Source organism: Pleurodeles waltl, chromosome 8 (assembly GCF_031143425.1).
Source record: "Pleurodeles waltl isolate 20211129_DDA chromosome 8, aPleWal1.hap1.20221129, whole genome shotgun sequence".
NCBI lineage: Eukaryota > Metazoa > Chordata > Amphibia > Caudata > Salamandridae > Pleurodeles > Pleurodeles waltl.
The window spans coordinates 1,527,651,013-1,527,671,601 of NC_090447.1; the positions used below are offsets into that span (position 1 = coordinate 1,527,651,013).

Sequence of the window (20,589 nt, forward strand, 5' to 3'; positions counted from 1 at the left end):
GCATGAGCATGGTACCCCTACAGTGCCTAAACAAAACCTTAGACATTGTAAGTGCAGGGTAGCCATAAGAGTATATGGTCTGGGAGTCTGTCAAACACGAACTCCACAGCACCATAATGGCTACACTGAAAACTGGGAAGTTTGGTATCAAACTTCTCAGCACAATAAATGCACACTGATGCCAGTGTACATTTTATTGCAAAATACACCCCAGAGGGCACCTTAGAGGTGCCCCCTGAAACTTAACCGACTGTCTGTGTAGGCTGACTAGTTCCAGCGGCCTGCCACACCAGAGACATGTTGCTGGCCCCATGGGGAGAGTGCCTTTGTCACTCTGAGGCCAGTAACAAAGCCTGCACTGGGTGGAGATGCTAACACCTCCCCCAGGCAGGAGCTGTGACACCTGGCGGTGAGCCTCAAAGGCTCACCCCTTTGTCACAGCCCAGCAGGGCACTCCAGCTTAGTGGAGTTGCCCGCCCCCTCCGGCCACGGCCCCCACTTTTGGCGGCAAGGCTGGAGGGAACAAAGAAAGCAACAAGGAGGAGTCACTGGCCAGTCAGGACAGCCCCTAAGGTGTCCTGAGCTGAAGTGACTCTAACTTTTAGAAATCCTCCATCTTGCAGATGGAGGATTCCCCCAATAGGGTTAGGATTGTGACCCCCTCCCCTTGGGAGGAGGCACAAAGAGGGTGTACCCACCCTCAGGGCTAGTAGCCATTGGCTACTAACCCCCCAGACCTAAACACGCCCTTAAATTTAGTATTTAAGGGCTACCCTGAACCCTAGAATGAAAATGTCACTTACCCAGTGTACATCTGTTCGTGGCATCAGTCGCAGTAGATTCGCATGTTCTGCAATAGCTCGCCATCTGGTGTTGGGCCGGAGTGTTACAAGTTGTTTTTCTTCGAAGAAGTCTTTCGAGTCACGGGACCGAGTGACTCCTCCTTTTGTCTCCATTGCGCATGGGCGTCGACTCCATCTTCGATTGTTTTTCCCCGCAGAGGGTGAGGTAGGAGTTGAATTGTAGTAATAGTGCCCATGCAATGGAGTGACTAAGTATGCACCTATTTAAGGTTGAGATGATACATATATAAATAATTGAAGGTAACTTCCAAATTGCTACAGGCTCCCGGGGAGGCGGGTGGGCACATGCGAATCTACTGCGACTGATGCCACGAACAGATGTACACTGGGTAAGTGACATTTTCAGTTCGATGGCATCTGTCGCTGTAGATACGCATGTTCTGCAATAGACTAGTAAGCAGTTATTTCCCCAAAAGCGGTGGATCAGCCTGTAGGAGTGGAAGTAGTCTGAAATAATGTCCTTAATACAGCTTGACCTACTGTGGCTTGTTGTGCGGATAACACGTCTACACAGTAGTGCTTGGTGAATGTGTGAGGCGTAGACCATGTGGCTGCCTTACATATTTCTTGCATTGGGATGTTTCCTAGAAAGGCCATGGTAGCACCTTTCTTTCTGGTTGAGTGTGCCCTTGGTGTAATGGGCAGCTGTCGTTTAGCTTTAAGGTAGCAGATTTGGATGCATTTAACTATCCATCTGGCTATACCTTGTTTTGAAATTGGGTTTCCTGCATGAGGTTTTTGAAATGCAATAAAGAGTTGTTTAGTCTTTCTGATGTTCTTTGTTCTGTCAATGTAATACATTAATGCTCTTTTGACATCTAATGTATGTAGTGCCCTTTCAGCTACGGTATCTGGCTGTGGAAAGAACACTGGAAGTTCCACTGTTTGATTTAGATGGAATGGTGAAATAACCTTTGGCAAAAATTTAGGATTGGTCCTTAGGACGACTTTATTTTTGTGTAGTTGTATAAAAGGTTCCTGTATAGTAAACGCCTGAATCTCGCTTACTCTTCTCAGGGAAGTAATGGCGATGAGAAATGCCACCTTCCAGGTTAGGAACTGTATGTCGCAGGAGTGCATGGGTTCAAAAGGTGGACCCATAAGTCTAGTTAGGACAACATTTAGGTTCCATGAAGGAACAGGTAGTGTTCTTGGTGGTATAATTCTCCTAAGGCCCTCCATGAATGCTTTAATGACTGGTATTTTATATAGGGAAGTTGAATAGGTAGTCTGCAGGTATGCAGATATTGCTGCAAGGTGAATCTTAATGGAAGAGAAAGCTAGGTTAGATTTTTGTAAGTGAAGCAAGTAACCCACTACATGTTCTGGAGTTGTGTGTAATGGTTGTATTTGATTAATATGGCAGTAGCAAACAAACCTCTTCCATTTACTTGCATAGCAGTGCCTGGTGGATGGCCTTCTTGCTTGTTTTATGACTTCCATACATTCTTGGGTAAGTTGTAAGTGTCCGAATTCTAGGATTTCAGGAGCCAGATTGCTAGATTCAGCGATGCTGGATCTGGGTGTCTGATCTTTTGGTTGTGCTGTGTCAACAGATCTGGCCTGTTGGGCAATTTGATGCAGGGTACCACTGATAGGTCTAGCAGCGTTGTGTACCAGGGTTGCCTTGCCCAAGTTGGTGCTATCAATATGAGTTTGAGTTTGCTTTGACTGAGTTTGTTTACCAGGTAAGGAAGGAGAGGGAGAGGAGGAAAAGCGTAAGCAAATATCCCTGACCAGTTCATCCATAGGGCATTGCCTTGGGATTGTTTGTGTGGGTATCTGGATGCGAAGTTTTGGCATTTTGCGTTCTCCCTTGTCGCAAACAAGTCTATCTGAGGTGTTCCCCAGAGTTTGAAATAAGTGTTCAGTATTTGGGGGTGAATTTCCCATTCGTGGACCTGTTGGTGATCTCGAGAGAGATTGTCTGCGAGTTGATTTTGTATCCCTGGTATAAACTGTGCAATTAGGCGAATTTGGTTGTGAATTGCCCAATGCCAAATTTTTTGTGCTAGCAGGCTTAACTGCGTGGAGTGCGTCCCTCCCTGCTTGTTTAGATAATACATTGTTGTCATGTTGTCTGTTTTGACGAGAATGTATTTGTGAACTATTATTGGTTGGAAAGCTTTTAGTGCTTGAAAAACTGCTAGAAGTTCTAGGTGATTGATATGCAGTTTTGTTTGATGTACGTTCCATTGTCCTTGTATGCTGTGTTGATTGAGGTGTGCTCCCCACCCTGTCATGGAAGCATCTGTTGTTATTACGTATTGTGGCAATGGGTCTTGGAAAGGCCGCCCCTTGTTTAAATTTATGTTGTTCCACCACAGAAGCGAGAGGTAAGTTTGGCGGTCTATTAACACCAGATCTAGAAGGTGACCCTGTGCTTGAGACCACTGTGATGCTAGGCATTGTTGTAAGGGCCTCATGTGCAGTCTTGCGTTTGGGACAATGGCTATGCATGATGACATCATGCCTAGGAGTTGTAATACCATCTTTGCCTGTATCTTTTGTGTTGGATACATGCGTTGTATGATGGTGTTGAAATTTTGAATTCTTTGTGGACTTGGAGTGGCTACTCCTTTTGATGTGTCTATTATGGCTCCCAGGTATTGTTGTACCTTGCGTGGCAGAATTTTGGATTTTGTGAAATTGACGGTGAACCCTAGTTTGAAGAGGGTTTGTATGATATGATTTGTGTGATTTGAGCACTCTATTAACGAATGGGCCTTGATTAGCCAGTCGTCTAGATATGGGAACACATGTATTTGCTGCCTTCTTATGTGTGCTGCGACCACTGCTAGACATTTGGTAAAGCCTCTTGGTGCGGTTGTTAATCCGAAAGGCAGTACCTTGAATTGGTAATGTATTTCTTTGAATACAAACCTTAGGTATTTCCTGTGCGATGGGTGTATTGGTATATGGAAATAAGCATCCTTGAGGTCTAAAGTTGCCATGTAGTCGTGCAGTTTTAGCAATGGCAATACTTCTTGTAGTGTGACCATGTGGAAGTGGTCTGATTTGATGAAAGTGTTCACTACTCTGAGGTCTAGGATTGGTCTCAGCGTTTTGTCCTTCTTTGGTATCAGAAAGTACAGTGAGTAAACTCCTGTGTTTATTTGTGTGTTTGGCACTAATTCGATTGCATTCTTTTGCAATAGTGCCTGCACTTCTATCTCCAGGAGATTGGAATGGTGTGTTGTTAAATTTTGTGCTTTTGGTGGTATGTTTGGAGGGAATTGTAGAAATTCTATGCAATAACCATGTTGGATAATTGCTAGAACCCAAGTGTCTGTAGTGATTTCCTCCCATGCTTTGTAATAATGACCTATTCTTCCCCCCACTGGTGTTGTGTGGAGGGGGTGAGTGACATGTGAGTCATTGTTTAGTAGTAGGGGTTTTGGGGCTTTGAAATCTCCCTCTATTTCTAGGGAATTGCCCTCCTCTATATTGTCCCCGAAAACCTCCTCTATACTGTCCCTGGTAAGTGGACGGTGTTGCTTGTGAGGTGCTGGCTTGTGTGCTTTGACCCCGAAACCCCCCTCGAAAGGGCGTTTTATGGAATGTGCTGTAATTCCCTCTGCTCTGCGGGGAGTAGAGTGCGCCCATGGCTTTGGCAGTGTCTGTATCTTTTTTGAGTTTCTCAATCGCTGTGTCCACTTCTGGACCGAACAGTTCTTTTTCATTAAAAGGCATATTGAGAACTGCTTGTTGAATCTCTGGTTTAAATCCAGACGTTCGGAGCCATGCATGCCTTCTGATAGTTACAGATGTATTAATTGTCCGTGCAGCTGTATCTGCAGCGTCCATGGAGGAACGTATCTGGTTGTTGGAGATGATCTGTCCCTCCTCAACCACTTGTTTTGCCCTATTTTGGAAGTCTTTGGGCAGATGTTCAATGAGATGTTGCATCTCGTCCCAGTGGGCTCTGTCATAGCGCGCAAGTAGTGCCTGGGAGTTCGCGATGCGCCACTGGTTTGCAGCTTGTGCTGCGACTCTTTTACCAGCTGCATCGAACTTGCGGCTTTCTTTATCTGGGGGTGTTGCATCTCCAGATGTGTGAGAGTTGGCCCTTTTCCTAGCTGCTCCTACAACAACAGAGTCTGGTGGCAGCTGTGTTGTGATGAAAACCGGGTCCGTAGGAGGCGGCTTATACTTTTTTTCCACCCTTGGTGTGATTGCCCTACTTTTGACCGGGTCCTTAAATATGTCTTTTGCGTGCCGGAGCATACCAGGGAGCATAGGCAGGCTTTGGTAGGAGCTGTGGGTGGAGGAGAGTGTGTTGAACAAGACATCATCCTCGACCTGTTCTGAGTGGAGGCTTACGTTGTGAAATTGTGCTGCTCTAGCCACCACCTGAGAGTACGCGGTGCTGTCTTCTGGTGGAGATGGTTTTGTAGGGTATGCCTCTGGGCTGTTATCTGACACTGGGGCGTCGTATAGGTCCCATGCGTCCTGATCTTGGTCACCCTGGCTCATGGTGGTGTGAGCTGGGGAGTGTGATGGCGTTTGTGCTGGTGAAACGTTAATCACGGGCGGAGGAGAGGGTGGTGGTGTAACTCTTTTCACCACTTTTGGTTGTGGTGCTTGTTCCGTCTGGAACTCCAACCTTCTCTTTCTCCTAATGGGGGGAAGGGTGCTTATTTTTCCTGTTCCCTGCTGAATGAAGATACGCTTTTGCGTATGGTCCACATCAGTTGCTTGTAGCTCTTCCTCAAACCTATGCTTTTGCATTTGGGAGGTTAGCGAGTGCTCTTCTGTATAAGAGCCTGAAGCTGGGTCGCTTGCAGTCTGTTTCGGCATCGAAACTTTGTCTGCGTGTTTTTTCGGCTCCGAGGTGACTTTTTTCCTTTTCGGGGCCGAAACCTCTCGGCGTCGATCTGTTTCGGTGCCGCTGTCTCGGCGTCGAGACGTGTCCACACCGGCATCTCGGTGTCGAGGCTTGTCTCCAGCACTTTCTCGGTCCCGAGAAGGCTGCGTGCCGGTGTCTCGACCGGAGTCGGACGATCTCGGCACTGTTTGGGCCTTTTTCGGTGCCGACGGTCGGTCACCGAATTTATGGGTCGAGCCATGGCCTGGTGGCAGTGGCGTCCCCTGGGCCTTGTAAATGTTTCTTTGTGTGGTTTTCGACGTCCTACTCACGGTTTGTGTATCGTCGAATCCTTCGGAGTCTGAGTCCTGGATCGAGAAGGTACCTTCCTCTTCTTGTTCCTCGAACTCCCGTTGGGCTGTCGGTGCGGACGCCATTTGAAGTCTTCTGGCTCGACGGTCTCGGAGTGTTTTTCGGGACCGGAACGCACGACAGGCCTCGCAGGTGTCTTCGCTGTGCTCAGGTGACAGGCACAGGTTGCAGACCAAGTGTTGGTCTGTGTAGGGGTATTTATTGTGGCATTTGGGGCAGAAACGGAACGGGGTCCGTTCCATCGGCGTTCTTCAGCACGCGGTCGGGCCGACCAGGCCCCCGACGGAGGATCGAAAAACTACCCCGAAGGGCACCGGAGCTCTTCGATCTTCGATGCGGTGTGGAATCTAAGTACGCCGATCCCGAACGCAACAATACCGACGAAAATCTTCCGAAATTAACTATTTTTTCCGTTCCGAAACTCGGAGCGACAGGAACACGTCCGAACCCGATGGCGGAAAAAAAACAATCGAAGATGGAGTCGACGCCCATGCGCAATGGAGACAAAAGGAGGAGTCACTCGGTCCCGTGACTCGAAAGACTTCTTCGAAGAAAAACAACTTGTAACACTCCGGCCCAACACCAGATGGCGAGCTATTGCAGAACATGCGTATCTACAGCGACAGATGCCATCGAACAATTAGATTCCTGCACACTACAAGAAGAAGGACTGCCTAGCTGAAAACCCCTGCAGAGGAAGACCAGAAGACAACAACTGCCTTGGCTCCAGAAACTCACCGGCCTGTCTCCTGCCTTCCAAAGATCCTGCTCCAGCGACGCCTTCCAAAGGGACCAGCGACCTCGACATCCTCTGAGGACTGCCCCTGCTTCGAAAAGACAAGAAACTCCCGAGGACAGCGGACCTGCTCCAAGAAAGGCTGCAACTTTGTTTCCAGCAGCTTTGAAAGAACCCTGCAAGCTCCCCGCAAGAAGCGTGAGACTTGCAACACTGCACCCGGCGACCCCGACTCGGCTGGTGGAGATCCAACACCTCAGGAGGGACCCCAGGACTACTCTGATACTGTGAGTACCAAAACCTGTCCCCCCTGAGCCCCCACAGCGCCGCCTGCAGAGGGAATCCCGAGGCTTCCCCTGACCGCGACTCTTTGAATCCTAAGTCCCGACGCCTGGGAGAGACCCTGCACCCGCAGCCCCCAGGACCTGAAGGACCGGACTTTCACTGGAGAAGTGACCCCCAGGAGTCCCTCTCCCTTGCCCAAGTGGAGGTTTCCCCGAGGAACCCCCCCCTTGCCTGCCTGCAGCGCTGAAGAGATCCCGAGATCTCTCATAGACTAACATTGCGAACCCGACGCCTGTTCCTACACTGCACCCGGCCGCCCCCGCGCTGCTGAGGGTGAAATTTCTGTGAGGACTTGTGTCCCCCCCGGTGCCCTACAAAACCCCCCTGGTCTGCCCTCCGAAGACGCGGGTACTTACCTGCAAGCAGACCGGAACCGGGGCACCCCCTTCTCTCCATTCTAGCCTATGTGTTTTGGGCACCACTTTGAACTCTGCACCTGACCGGCCCTGAGCTGCTGGTGTGGTGACTGTGGGGTTGCTCTGAACCCCCAACGGTGGGCTACCTTGGACCAAGAACTGAACCCTGTAAGTGTCTTACTTACCTGGTAAAACTAACCAAAACTTACCTCCCCTAGGAACTGTGAAAATTGCACTAAGTGTCCACTTTTAAAACAGCTATTTGTCAATAACTTGAAAAGTATACATGCAATTTTTATGATTTAAAGTTCCTAAAGTACTTACCTGCAATACCTTTCAAATGAGATATTACATGTAGAATTTGAACCTGTGGTTCTTAAAATAAACTAAGAAAAGATATTTTTCTATAACAAAACCTATTGGCTGGATTTGTCTCTGAGTGTGTGTACCTCATTTATTGTCTATGTGTATGTACAACAAATGCTTAACACTACTCCTTGGATAAGCCTACTGCTCGACCACACTACCACAAAATAGAGCATTAGTATTATCTCTTTTTACCACTATTTTACCTCTAAGGGGAACCCTTGGACTCTGTGCATGCTATTCCTTACTTTGAAATAGCACATACAGAGCCAACTTCCTACATTGGTGGATCAGCGGTGGGGTACAAGACTTTGCATTTGCTGGACTACTCAGCCAATACCTGATCACACGACAAATTCCAAAATTGTCATTAGAAATTGATTTTTGCAATTTGAAAAGTTTTCTAAATTCTTAAAAGACCTGCTAGGGCCTTGTGTTAGATCCTGTTTAGCATTTCTTTTAGAGTTTAAAAGTTTGTAAAAGTTTGAATTAGATTCTAGAACCAGTTGTAGATTCTTAAAAAGTATTCCAACTTTTAGAAGCAAAATGTCTAGCACAGATGTGACTGTGGTGGAACTCGACACCACACCTTACCTCCATCTTAAGATGAGGGAGCTAAGGTCACTCTGTAAAATAAAGAAAATAACAATGGGCCCCAAACCTACCAAAATACAGCTCCAGGAGCTTTTGGCAGAGTTTGAAAAGGCCAACCCCTCTGAGGGTGGCAACTCAGAGGAAGAGGATAGTGACTTGGAGGAAAATTCCCCCCTACCAATCCTATCTAGGGAGAACAGGGTCCCTCAAACCCTGACTCCAAAAATAATAGTCAGAGATGCTGGTTCCCTCACAGGAGGGACCAACAACTCTGAAATCACTGAGGATAACCCCAGTGAAGAGGACATCCAGTTAGCCAGGATGGCCAAAAGATTGGCTTTGGAAAGACAGATCCTAGCCATAGAGAGGGAAAGACAAGAGATGGGCCTAGGACCCATCAATGGTGGCAGCAACATAAATAGGGTCAGAGATTCTCCTGACATGTTGAAAATCCCTAAAGGGATTGTAACTAAATATGAAGATGGTGATGACATCACCAAATGGTTCACAGCTTTTGAGAGGGCTTGTGTAACCAGAAAAGTGAACAGATCTCACTGGGGTGCTCTCCTTTGGGAAATGTTCACAGGAAAGTGTAGGGATAGACTCCTCACACTCTCTGGACAAGATGCAGAATCTTATGACCTCATGAAGGGTACCCTGATTGAGGGCTTTGGATTCTCCACTGAGGAGTATAGGATTAGATTCAGGGGGGCTCAAAAATCCTCGAGCCAGACCTGGGTTGACTTTGTAGACTACTCAGTGAAAACACTAGATGGTTGGATTCAAGGCAGTGGTGTAAGTAATTATGATGGGCTGTACAATTTATTTGTGAAAGAACACCTGTTAAGTAATTGTTTCAATGATAAACTGCATCAGCATCTGGTAGACCTAGGACCAATTTCTCCCCAAGAATTGGGAAAGAAGGCGGACCATTGGGTCAAGACAAGGGTGTCCAAGACTTCAACAGGGGGTGACCAAAAGAAAGGGGTCACAAAGACTCCCCAGGGGAAGGGTGATGAGACAACCAAAACTAAAAATAGTAAAGAGTCTTCTACAGGCCCCCAAAAACCTGCACAGGAGGGTGGGCCCAGAGCCTCTTCACAAAACAATGGGTACAAGGGTAAAAACTTTGATCCCAAAAAGGCCTGGTGTCATAGCTGTAAACAGCATGGACACCAAACTGGAGACAAGGCCTGTCCCAAGAAAGGTTCCACTCCAAACTCCCATCCAGGTAACACTGGTATGGCTAGTCTCCAAGTGGGATCAACAGTGTGCCCAGAGCAAATCAGGGTCCACACTGAAGCTACTCTAGTTTCTGAGGGTGGGGTGGATTTAGCCACACTAGCTGTCTGGCCGCCTAACATGCAAAAATACAGACAGCAACTCTTAATTAATGGGACTAGAATAGAGGGCCTGAGGGATACAGGTGCCAGTGTCACCATGGTGACAGAGAAACTGGTTTCCCCTGGCCAATACCTGACTGGAAAAACTTACACAGTCACCAACGCTGACAATCAGAGAAAAGTACATCCCATGGCAATGGTTACTTTAGAATGGGGAGGGGTCAATGGCCTGAAACAGGTGGTGGTCTCCTCAAATATCCCAGTGGACTGTCTGCTTGGAAATGACCTGGAGTCCTCAGAATGGGCTGAGGTAGAACTAAAAACCCATGCAGCAATGCTGGGTATCCCTGAACTGGTGTGTGTGAAAACAAGAGCACAGTGCAAGGCACAGGGTGAAAAAGTAGAGCTGGAGTCTGGAAAAATGGCCCAGCCTACCAAGAGAACAGGAAAGTCAGTTGGGAAACCAACTGCAACACAGCAAAAGAAAGGGAACCTCTCTTCTCAGGAAGAAGTTCTGCCCTCTGAGGGAACTGAGCCTTTGGAGCTTGAACCTTATCAGGTTGAGCTCTTAGGCCCAGGGGGACCCTCAAGGGAGGAGATGTGTAAGGGACAAGAAACCTGTCCCTCTCTTGAAGGCCTTAGGCAACAAGCTGCTGAAGAGTCCAAAGGCAAGAAAAATGGAACACATAGGGTCTATTGGGAAGATGGACTCCTGTACACTGAGGCCAGAGACCCCAAACCTGGTGCCACTAGGAGAGTGGTAGTGCCTCAGCTGTTCAGAGAGTTCATCCTAACATTGGCCCATGACATTCCCCTTGCTGGACATTTGGGACAAACCAAGACGTGGGAGAGGCTAGTCAACCACTTCTACTGGCCCAATATGTCCAACATGGTTAAGGAGTTTTGCCTCTCTTGCCCCACCTGTCAAGCCAGTGGTAAGACAGGTGGGCACCCAAAGGCCCCCCTCATTCCACTTCCAGTGGTGGGGGTCCCCTTTGAAAGAGTGGGTGTGGACATAGTTGGTCCACTAGAACCTCCCACAGCCTCAGGAAATATGTATATCCTGGTAGTAGTGGATCATGCTACCAGGTATCCTGAAGCTATTCCCCTTAGGTCGACTACTGCCCCTGCAGTAGCCAAGGCCCTCATTGGTATCTTTACCAGAGTGGGTTTCCCTAAGGAGGTGGTGTCTGACAGAGGTACCAACTTCATGTCAGCATACCTAAAACACATGTGGAATGAGTGTGGAGTGACTTATAAATTCACTACACCATACCATCCACAAACTAATGGCTTGGTTGAGAGATTCAACAAGACATTAAAAGGCATGATCATGGGGCTCCCAGAAAAACTCAAAAGGAGATGGGATGTCCTCTTGCCATGTCTGCTTTTCGCTTACAGAGAGGTACCACAGAAGGGAGTAGGTTTCTCACCCTTTGAACTTCTGTTTGGTCATCCTGTAAGGGGACCACTTGCTCTTGTTAAAGAAGGCTGGGAGAGACCTCTCCATGAGCCTAAACAGGACATAGTGGACTATGTACTTGGCCTTCGCTCTAGAATGGCAGAGTACATGGAAAAGGCAACCAAAAACCTTGAGGCCAGCCAACAGCTCCAGAAGTTTTGGTATGACCAAAAGGCTGCACTGGTTGAGTTCCAACCAGGGCAGAAAGTCTGGGTTCTGGAGCCTGTGGCTCCCAGGGCACTCCAGGACAGATGGAGTGGCCCTTACCCAGTGCTAGAAAGGAAGAGTCAGGTCACCTACCTGGTGGACCTGGGCACAAGCAGGAGCCCCAAGAGGGTGATCCATGTGAACCGCCTTAAGCTCTTCCATGACAGGGCTGATGTGAATCTGTTGATGGTAACAGATGAGGATCAGGAGGCAGAGAGTGAACCTCTCCCTGATCTTCTGTCATCAGACCCAAAAGATGGCACAGTAGATGGAGTGATCTACTGAGACACCCTCTCTGGCCAACAGCAAGCTGATTGTAGGAGAGTCCTACAACAGTTTCCTGAACTCTTCTCCTTAACCCCTGGTCAGACACACCTGTGTACCCATGATGTGGACACAGGAGACAGCATGCCTGTCAAAAACAAAATTTTTAGACAGTCTGACCATGTTAAGGAAAGCATCAAGGTGGAAGTCCACAAGATGCTGGAATTGGGAGTAATTGAGCGCTCTGACAGCCCCTGGGCTAGCCCAGTGGTCTTAGTCCCCAAACCTCACACCAAAGATGGAAAGAAAGAGATGAGGTTTTGTGTGGACTACAGAGGGCTCAATTCTGTCACCAAGACAGATGCTCATCCAATTCCAAGAGCTGATGAGCTCATAGATAAATTAGGTGCTGCCAAATTCTTAAGTACCTTTGACTTGACAGCAGGGTACTGGCAAATAAAAATGGCCCCTGGAGCAAAAGAGAAAACAGCATTCTCCACACCTGATGGGCATTATCAGTTTACTGTTATGCCCTTTGGTTTAAAGAATGCCCCTGCCACCTTCCAAAGGTTGGTGAATCAAGTCCTTGCTGGCTTGGAGTCCTTTAGCACAGCTTATCTTGATGATATTGCTGTCTTTAGCTCCACCTGGCAGGATCACCTGGTCCACCTGAAGAAGGTTTTGAAGGCTCTGCAATCTGCAGGTCTCTCTATCACGGCATCCAAATGCCAGATAGGGCAGGGAACTGTGGTTTACTTGGGCCACCTTGTAGGTGGAGGCCAAGTTCAGCCACTCCAACCCAAGATCCAGACTATTCTGGACTGGGTAGCTCCAAAAACCCAGACTCAAGTCAGGGCATTTCTTGGCTTGACTGGGTATTACAGGAGGTTTGTGAAGGGATATGGATCCATTGTGACAGCCCTCACTGAACTCACCTCCAAGAAAATGCCCAAGAAAGTGAACTGGACTGTGGAATGCCAACAGGCCTTTGACACCCTGAAACAAGCAATGTGCTCAGCACCAGTTCTAAAAGCTCCAGATTATTCTAAGCAGTTCATTGTGCAGACTGATGCCTCTGAACATGGGATAGGGGCAGTTTTGTCCCAAACAAATGATGATGGCCTTGACCAGCCTGTTGCTTTCATTAGCAGGAGGTTACTCCCCAGGGAGCAGCGTTGGAGTGCCATTGAGAGGGAGGCCTTTGCTGTGGTTTGGTCCCTGAAGAAGCTGAGACCATACCTCTTTGGGACTCACTTCCTAGTTCAAACTGACCACAGACCTCTCAAATGGCTGATGCAAATGAAAGGTGAAAATCCTAAACTGTTGAGGTGGTCCATCTCCCTACAGGGAATGGACTTTATAGTGGAACACAGACCTGGGACTGCCCATGCCAATGCAGATGGCCTTTCCAGGTTCTTCCACTTAGAAAATGAAGACTCCCTTGGGAAAGGTTAGTCTCATCCTCTTTCGTTTGGGGGGGGGTTGTGTAAGGAAATGCCTCCTTGGCATGGTTGCCCCCTGACTTTTTGCCTTTGCTGATGCTATGTTTACAATTGAAAGTGTGCTGAGGCCTGCTAACCAGGCCCCAGCACCAGTGTTCTTTCCCTAACCTGTACTTTTGTATCCACAATTGGCAGACCCTGGCATCCAGATAAGTCCCTTGTAACTGGTACTTCTAGTACCAAGGGCCCTGATGCCAAGGAAGGTCTCTAAGGGCTGCAGCATGTCTTATGCCACCCTGGAGACCTCTCACTCAGCACAGACACACTGCTTGCCAGCTTGTGTGTGCTAGTGAGGACAAAACGAGTAAGTCGACATGGCACTCCCCTCAGGGTACCATGCCAGCCTCTCACTGTCTATGCAGTATAGGTAAGACACCCCTCTAGCAGGCCTTACAGCCCTAAGGCAGGGTGCACTATACCATAGGTGAGGGTACCAGTGCATGAGCATGGTACCCCTACAGTGCCTAAACAAAACCTTAGACATTGTAAGTGCAGGGTAGCCATAAGAGTATATGGTCTGGGAGTCTGTCAAACACGAACTCCACAGCACCATAATGGCTACACTGAAAACTGGGAAGTTTGGTATCAAACTTCTCAGCACAATAAATGCACACTGATGCCAGTGTACATTTTATTGTAAAATACACCACAGAGGGCACCTTAGAGGTGCCCCCTGAAACTTAACCGACTGTCTGTGTAGGCTGACTAGTTCCAGCAGCCTGCCACACCAGAGACATGTTGCTGGCCCCATGGGGAGAGTGCCTTTGTCACTCTGAGGCCAGTAACAAAGCCTGCACTGGGTGGAGATGCTAACACCTCCCCCAGGCAGGAGCTGTGACACCTGGCGGTGAGCCTCAAAGGCTCACCCCTTTGTCACAGCCCAGCAGGGCACTCCAGCTTAGTGGAGTTGCCCGCCCCCTCCGGCCACGGCCCCCACTTTTGGCGGCAAGGCTGGAGGGAACAAAGAAAGCAACAAGGAGGAGTCACTGGCCAGTCAGGACAGCCCCTAAGGTGTCCTGAGCTGAAGTGACTAACTTTTAGAAATCCTCCATCTTGCAGATGGAGGATTCCCCCAATAGGGTTAGGATTGTGACCCCCTCCCCTTGGGAGGAGGCACAAAGAGGGTGTACCCACCCTCAGGGCTAGTAGCCATTGGCTACTAACCGCCCAGACCTAAACACGCCCTTAAATTTAGTATTTAAGGGCTACCCTGAACCCTAGAAAATTAGATTCCTGCACACTACAAGAAGAAGGACTGCCTAGCTGAAAACCCCTGCAGAGGAAGACCAGAAGACAACAACTGCCTTGGCTCCAGAAACTCACCGGCCTGTCTCCTGCCTTCCAAAGATCCTGCTCCAGCGACGCCTTCCAAAGGGACCAGCGACCTCGACATCCTCTGAGGACTGCCCTTGCTTCGAAAAGACAAGAAACTCCCGAGGACAGCGGACCTGCTCCAAGAAAGGCTGCAACTTTGTTTCCAGCAGCTTTGAAAGAACCCTGCAAGCTCCCCGCAAGAAGCGTGAGACTTGCAACACTGCACCCGGCGACCCCGACTCGGCTGGTGGAGATCCAACACCTCAGGAGGGACCCCAGGACTACTCTGATACTGTGAGTACCAAAACCTGTCCCCCCTGAGCCCCCACAGCGCCGCCTGCAGAGGGAATCCCGAGGCTTCCCCTGACCGCGACTCTTTGAATCCTAAGTCCCGACGCCTGGGAGAGACCCTGCACCCGCAGCCCCCAGGACCTGAAGGACCGGACTTTCACTGGAGAAGTGACCCCCAGGAGTCCCTCTCCCTTGCCCAAGTGGAGGTTTCCCCGAGGAACCCCCCCCTTGCCTGCCTGCAGCGCTGAAGAGATCCCGAGATCTCTCATAGACTAACATTGCGAACCCGACGCCTGTTCCTACACTGCACCCGGCCGCCCCCGCGCTGCTGAGGGTGAAATTTCTGTGAGGACTTGTGTCCCCCCCGGTGCCCTACAAAACCCCCCTGGTCTGCCCTCCGAAGACGAGGGTACTTACCTGCAAGCAGACCGGAACCGGGGCACCCCCTTCTCTCCATTCTAGCCTATGTGTTTTGGGCACCACTTTGAACTCTGCACCTGACCGGCCCTGAGCTGCTGGTGTGGTGACTGTGGGGTTGCTCTGAACCCCCAACGGTGGGCTACCTTGGACCAAGAACTGAACCCTGTAAGTGTCTTACTTACCTGGTAAAACTAACCAAAACTTACCTCCCCTAGGAACTGTGAAAATTGCACTAAGTGTCCACTTTTAAAACAGCTATTTGTCAATAACTTGAAAAGTATACATGCAATTTTTATGATTTAAAGTTCCTAAAGTACTTACCTGCAATACCTTTCAAATGAGATATTACATGTAGAATTTGAACCTGTGGTTCTTAAAATAAACTAAGAAAAGATATTTTTCTATAACAAAACCTATTGGCTGGATTTGTCTCTGAGTGTGTGTACCTCATTTATTGTCTATGTGTATGTACAACAAATGCTTAACACTACTCCTTGGATAAGCCTACTGCTCGACCACACTACCACAAAATAGAGCATTAGTATTATCTCTTTTTACCACTATTTTACCTCTAAGGGGAACCCTTGGACTCTGTGCATGCTATTCCTTACTTTGAAATAGCACATACAGAGCCAACTTCCTACAGCGGTGCTCCAGCCGACCCCGGGTCGGAATGACCCCCTAAGACTTTAAACCCTTATGTTTTGTTAGTGCCCTTTAAACAGAGCATCAGTGACAGCCATATAGTTTCTCCATGCTTTGATACTTTTGTGTACTCCAAATCGCAAAATTCCATGACGTCTACCAATACACCTTTTCTTTTAGAGCTTTTTTCAAACCAATAAAAAAGGACTATCATCATATCCTCTATGTTCTACCCAGTAACAGATTTATAGACATCATTGCCTTCAGAAGCCGTTATATCAGCAAGGTGGCAGGGACATCCAGACATAAAGATACTACTGGACTTCTTTGCAAGCCTGGTAGCCAGGGAATTGTTACAGCCATTAACAGCTGTGTTATCAATACTCACAGAGACAGTTTTTGAATGGTATCTGATCACACTGAATCAAGCTTTTCAACGCAGAAAATATGGATTCATTAGTTGCTCCATGTTCTCCATATATAAGGCACATATCATAAAAATGGTTTGTGACAACACATGCTCTTTCCACATCAAATACATTTATAACCACAGCATTAATTTTCTCTACCCCCGGTGTCATTAGAGACGTCAATCCTTGTGCTAAAGTGTTCATTACGACACAAAGCTATCAATTAATTGTTTGCATTCTGGGTCAACAGCACCATTCAAAATACAGATTGTTTTTGTCTGTGCTGATGCATACTTTTTTGCAATAGCTGAATCGGGAAAGATTGATTTGAATAAAGGGCCCATATGGTTTGCGGTAGAAAGCGGGAAATTATGGTGCACCAAAAATTGTCTTATCTATGTCACTGGCAGCCGTACTCACACCAAATTGCAATGTCTGCAGTGATTTCATCGCATTTACTCGCTTTCTGTGACCCTCCGTACTACAGTGCATCTGTACGTCTCTGACTCCTTGATGATCACATTTCATTACTTTTAAGCAAGCAAGACACTTGTATGAAAACGGATCATTATTCACTCCACAGACAGGGTACTCTTTGGCCCAAGCTGGTTGAAACTTTGTTTTGTATTTTGCTGCGCCATCCAACCTCCTCGTCTTAATAGCCTGACCGCTTCCTTCCTGGCTACTCTTTCTCTTTTTTGGCGTAGGACACCTATCTTCACCACCAATGGAGATTTCAGAGCTGGACAAATATCCTCTTGTAGTACCCTCTGCTACAGACATTCTGCGTCGCACTGAAATAAAGTTAAAAAGATATTGGTCACACTCTGAAAGTCATCCTCTCTTTAAAGCCCTTATTGGACTAATGACCTGTAAACAATCTGACTGCATCTAAGAAATACATTAACAAAAATAATCTTGCTTTTATACAGTTAGCCTGGCGGGTTTCGGATGGACGGGGCATGAAAAGGACCATTAAGGACCACATGATGTAGCACTTGCAAATCTTGTTTTACTGCAGTATGCCTCTCCTCCTGTGTGCGGTTCCCATTGTGAGGCCTCCCTGAGTTCCTAATCTTGAACAGGAAGTGAGGGACGGGACTTATGGCTGTCTGTGACAAATCAAAGTTTAGCATATAGATTCACATCTTACTCACATTTTACTGTGTAGTCTGGAAAGCTAGGAACCCAAATGTGTTAGCCTAATGGAAGTATTATCAGTCAAGGTAGGGTTCTTTTTTTCTTTTATGTTTCTCTGCTAATTCCTACTTTTTCAAAACACAGCTACAAATAAAAATGAAGATGAGCAGATCACTGCAACCATCCACCCTAACTGTTCTCAAAGATTTAGAGCGCAAACACTGAGAAAGCCAAATCTGCAAGGGGAAATGCAAACAAAAATATAGGTTGTTTAGTTTATATGTGCTTATTAAGAAAAATGTCAACGTTTATGATGTAAGTAAAGCCATGGATAGAACCCATCCATCAAGGCACACAGTACTGGTAGAAAATATACGTTTACTAGGCTTAATGTTTAACACAGCCTTCAAAGAACAATCCCACAGAGAATGAAAACATGGCAGATGCTGTAAGTGAGCACACCGTCAACAAGTAACTCTAACATCTTATTATATAAGGGATAAGGTTCCCATACAGTACATTATAAGGCTATTGCATGTCACCGAGGAGTTCCATAACCATATAGAAGAACGAGGCCGAACATGTACGCCAGGGGGGACTTTATCCCATATAATACATGGTCCACCATAATCTTTCCCACAAACCACTTAAAACCTTGGTGCATAACCTTTTCATATGAAAAAGCAAGCATGTTTAAACATGAAGAATACAAATAAAACCTTTAGTGCAAAACTAAACCCATCAAAAACCTGCTGGATAGTATTTGCAAATAGAAATTAGAAACACTGCAATACAAGTCAGTTTTGAAGGAAAAAAATGGTGCAGTAGCTCGGACTGTGTAGAAACATGCAGAAAGAGATTCTAGCCTTTTCTCTATGTAAGGAGTGCAAAGATAAACATATTCTCTCTGCTTGTCTTTCTAAACTATCAAAATAGAGCTGACGAAAGAAAAGCAAAAGCTGTAATCTGCTGCTCTGGATGGACTTGTTGCAGCAAAGCAACAATAAATTCCTGTCACACCTTCTTCTTACCTGGGAGATGTGTGAAGATACATGAAGGAACACACATCTGAGACTATCTCAGCTTTACCTCTCTCCTTGTTTACACCAACAAATAAAAAGGAGAGTCAATGAAAGAAATTATCGGCGGCGGATCACACAAAGTGGCCAAGCAGGGAAGCTAGGATTGGTCCCAGGATTTTGATTGCCACTGCAATTCAGCCACCAAATGGTCATGTTTATCTGACATCAAAGGGTAACGTTTTGTCCAGAGTCACCTCATTGATTCTTGTCAGATAAGGATCTAGACACTATTATGTGCCTGGCAAGAGTACCAAGGAGTACAGAAGGGTGTACCTGCATTGTAAAGCCAACCTCAGAAAGATTGCAAGACTACAAGCTGAAAGCAAATATTTTCTTATGCTTGCAGCATTGCACGGAAAAGCAAGGGAAAGCCTTAAGAAATCTTATTTACATGCAAGTAGTCTTCTAGTGTTCTGCAAGACCCACTTGACAATTAAAACAGGAACTCTAAAAACAACAGAAACAAACCACAGGCAGTTGGGACAAAAGAGTACAACTGCCAATTCACTCCAAGACTCCTCACTAATGGTGGGCTGACTTACAGAACTTAAAAGTATAATTATATCCTTTTGCAGGCCTCAACTGGACAACACAATTTTTTCTGAAGCAACTCTAACAGGCCACGAAGTACACTTGAGCTCCTGAATAGCAAAAGTTCAGTGCTGTAAATACAAGTCCTTCTTCGTATGCTTCAAGAGCACAGCTCCCGGTGTGCTGGCTGACTGGTCCTGACCAGCCTGCCACCACAGGCTAGTTTCTGACACCCTGGACGTAGGAGCCCTTGCTCTTTTGAGGGCAGAAACAAAACCTACTCTGGGCAGAGGTGTTACCACCTCCTCCAAGCAGGATGGCTAATTATCAGCATATCAAGGCAGAATGTTTCAAAGACCTCTGCCACTTTTGTTATGCAACCCTGGCTATCCCAGTCATAGGAGGTGCCAACCCCTCCCACCGCCCCAAGCCTATTTGGCACCAGGACAGGTGGGAAAATTAGCTAGTCAGGAGGTGTGTTTCCTATCAGGCTCGCTCCACCCCTAAGGTGGGCTATCTGATCTGAACACAACACTTCCTGAATCGCACCATCTTGGTTTTGGTGGAATTAGGCTCACCGGGTCAGGGTTATGCGCCCTCCCCACAGTAAGTGGTCATATATAGGGTGTAGTCACCCTAAAGGTAAGCAGCCTATTGACTACTGCCCGTCATTCCCCTTAACACCCCTAAACTGAATATTTAGGAGGCACCCCAGATACCAGGAACTCAGATTTGAGGGATCCAGAAGTAGAGGACAAAGAACAGCCACAAGATAGGAAGTACAGAATACTTGCTGTGGACTTTTGGCACCAAAACCGGCCTGCCTGCACCAGTCCCGACAACTGCGGCAAAGTGATTAGTCCTGCAGCGGAGCATCTGCCAAGAACCCCAGTATACTGGCTGCCCTGCAGAAATTGCCAGCAATCTCCATTGCAGCAGAGAAGCTACTCTCCTGCAGTCGGCAGGCACCAACACCGAAGAGTTCAGTCCACCGTTTTGCAGCTCTCCAGTCTGCCCGATGCCACAGCGCCCAGGACGAGGTATCTGTGCCCCAGAAGGTCAGATCTGTCAACTCACTAAGTGGAAAGAAATCGGACCAACAGGAGCCGCACACCATCAAGAGCCGGGGTATCGGACCCCCTGCACCAAACCAAGCCAGTGGGAGTCAAAGCAGACTCCCACTGCACCAACACCAAGGATCCGTCGAGGGACCTCAGCAACAGAGAGACCCACTTCCAGAGTGGCCCAGCTGTCCTGCTTTTGTACCCTCAACTGACGAGACCAACAACCACAAGGACCTTTGATGTGTCCAGCCCAGCTGATCTATCTACTCTGCATCGAAGCGCCCCAGCCCGGGTACCTGAGAGCCGACTGTGCTTTCTGGCTCCCAGGCCCCTTGCAACTTGAGCCCCCCATTTGGGAGCTCCCAAACTTGTGTCCATGTCACCCTCTGAAGGCTTTTTCCAGGCGGCCTCCTTCTTTCCACCAACCTAGCATGCAAAGCCACCAATCCGACCAGCACCTCTGAACCTGGAAGCC

At 47.6% G+C, this 20,589-nt stretch overlaps 1 protein-coding gene across 5 annotated transcripts in view; it reads right to left on the reverse strand.

The window, feature by feature from the left end:
* The window catches only part of LOC138248920 (gastrula zinc finger protein XlCGF57.1-like), a 197,875-nt gene that overhangs the window by 42,115 nt on the left and 135,171 nt on the right, over positions 1-20,589 (reverse strand). The window contains exon 8 of one of the 5 annotated variants that reach the window (XM_069202931.1): positions 16,718-17,091. The exons of 3 other annotated variants lie outside the window; for them this stretch is intronic. In XM_069202931.1, the coding sequence (XP_069059032.1) occupies positions 16,718-17,091 (374 nt within the window). Of the gene's footprint in view, positions 1-15,904; positions 17,092-20,589 lie in introns of those variants that run through there. One more of the 5 variants, XM_069202930.1, reaches the window with a different exon arrangement.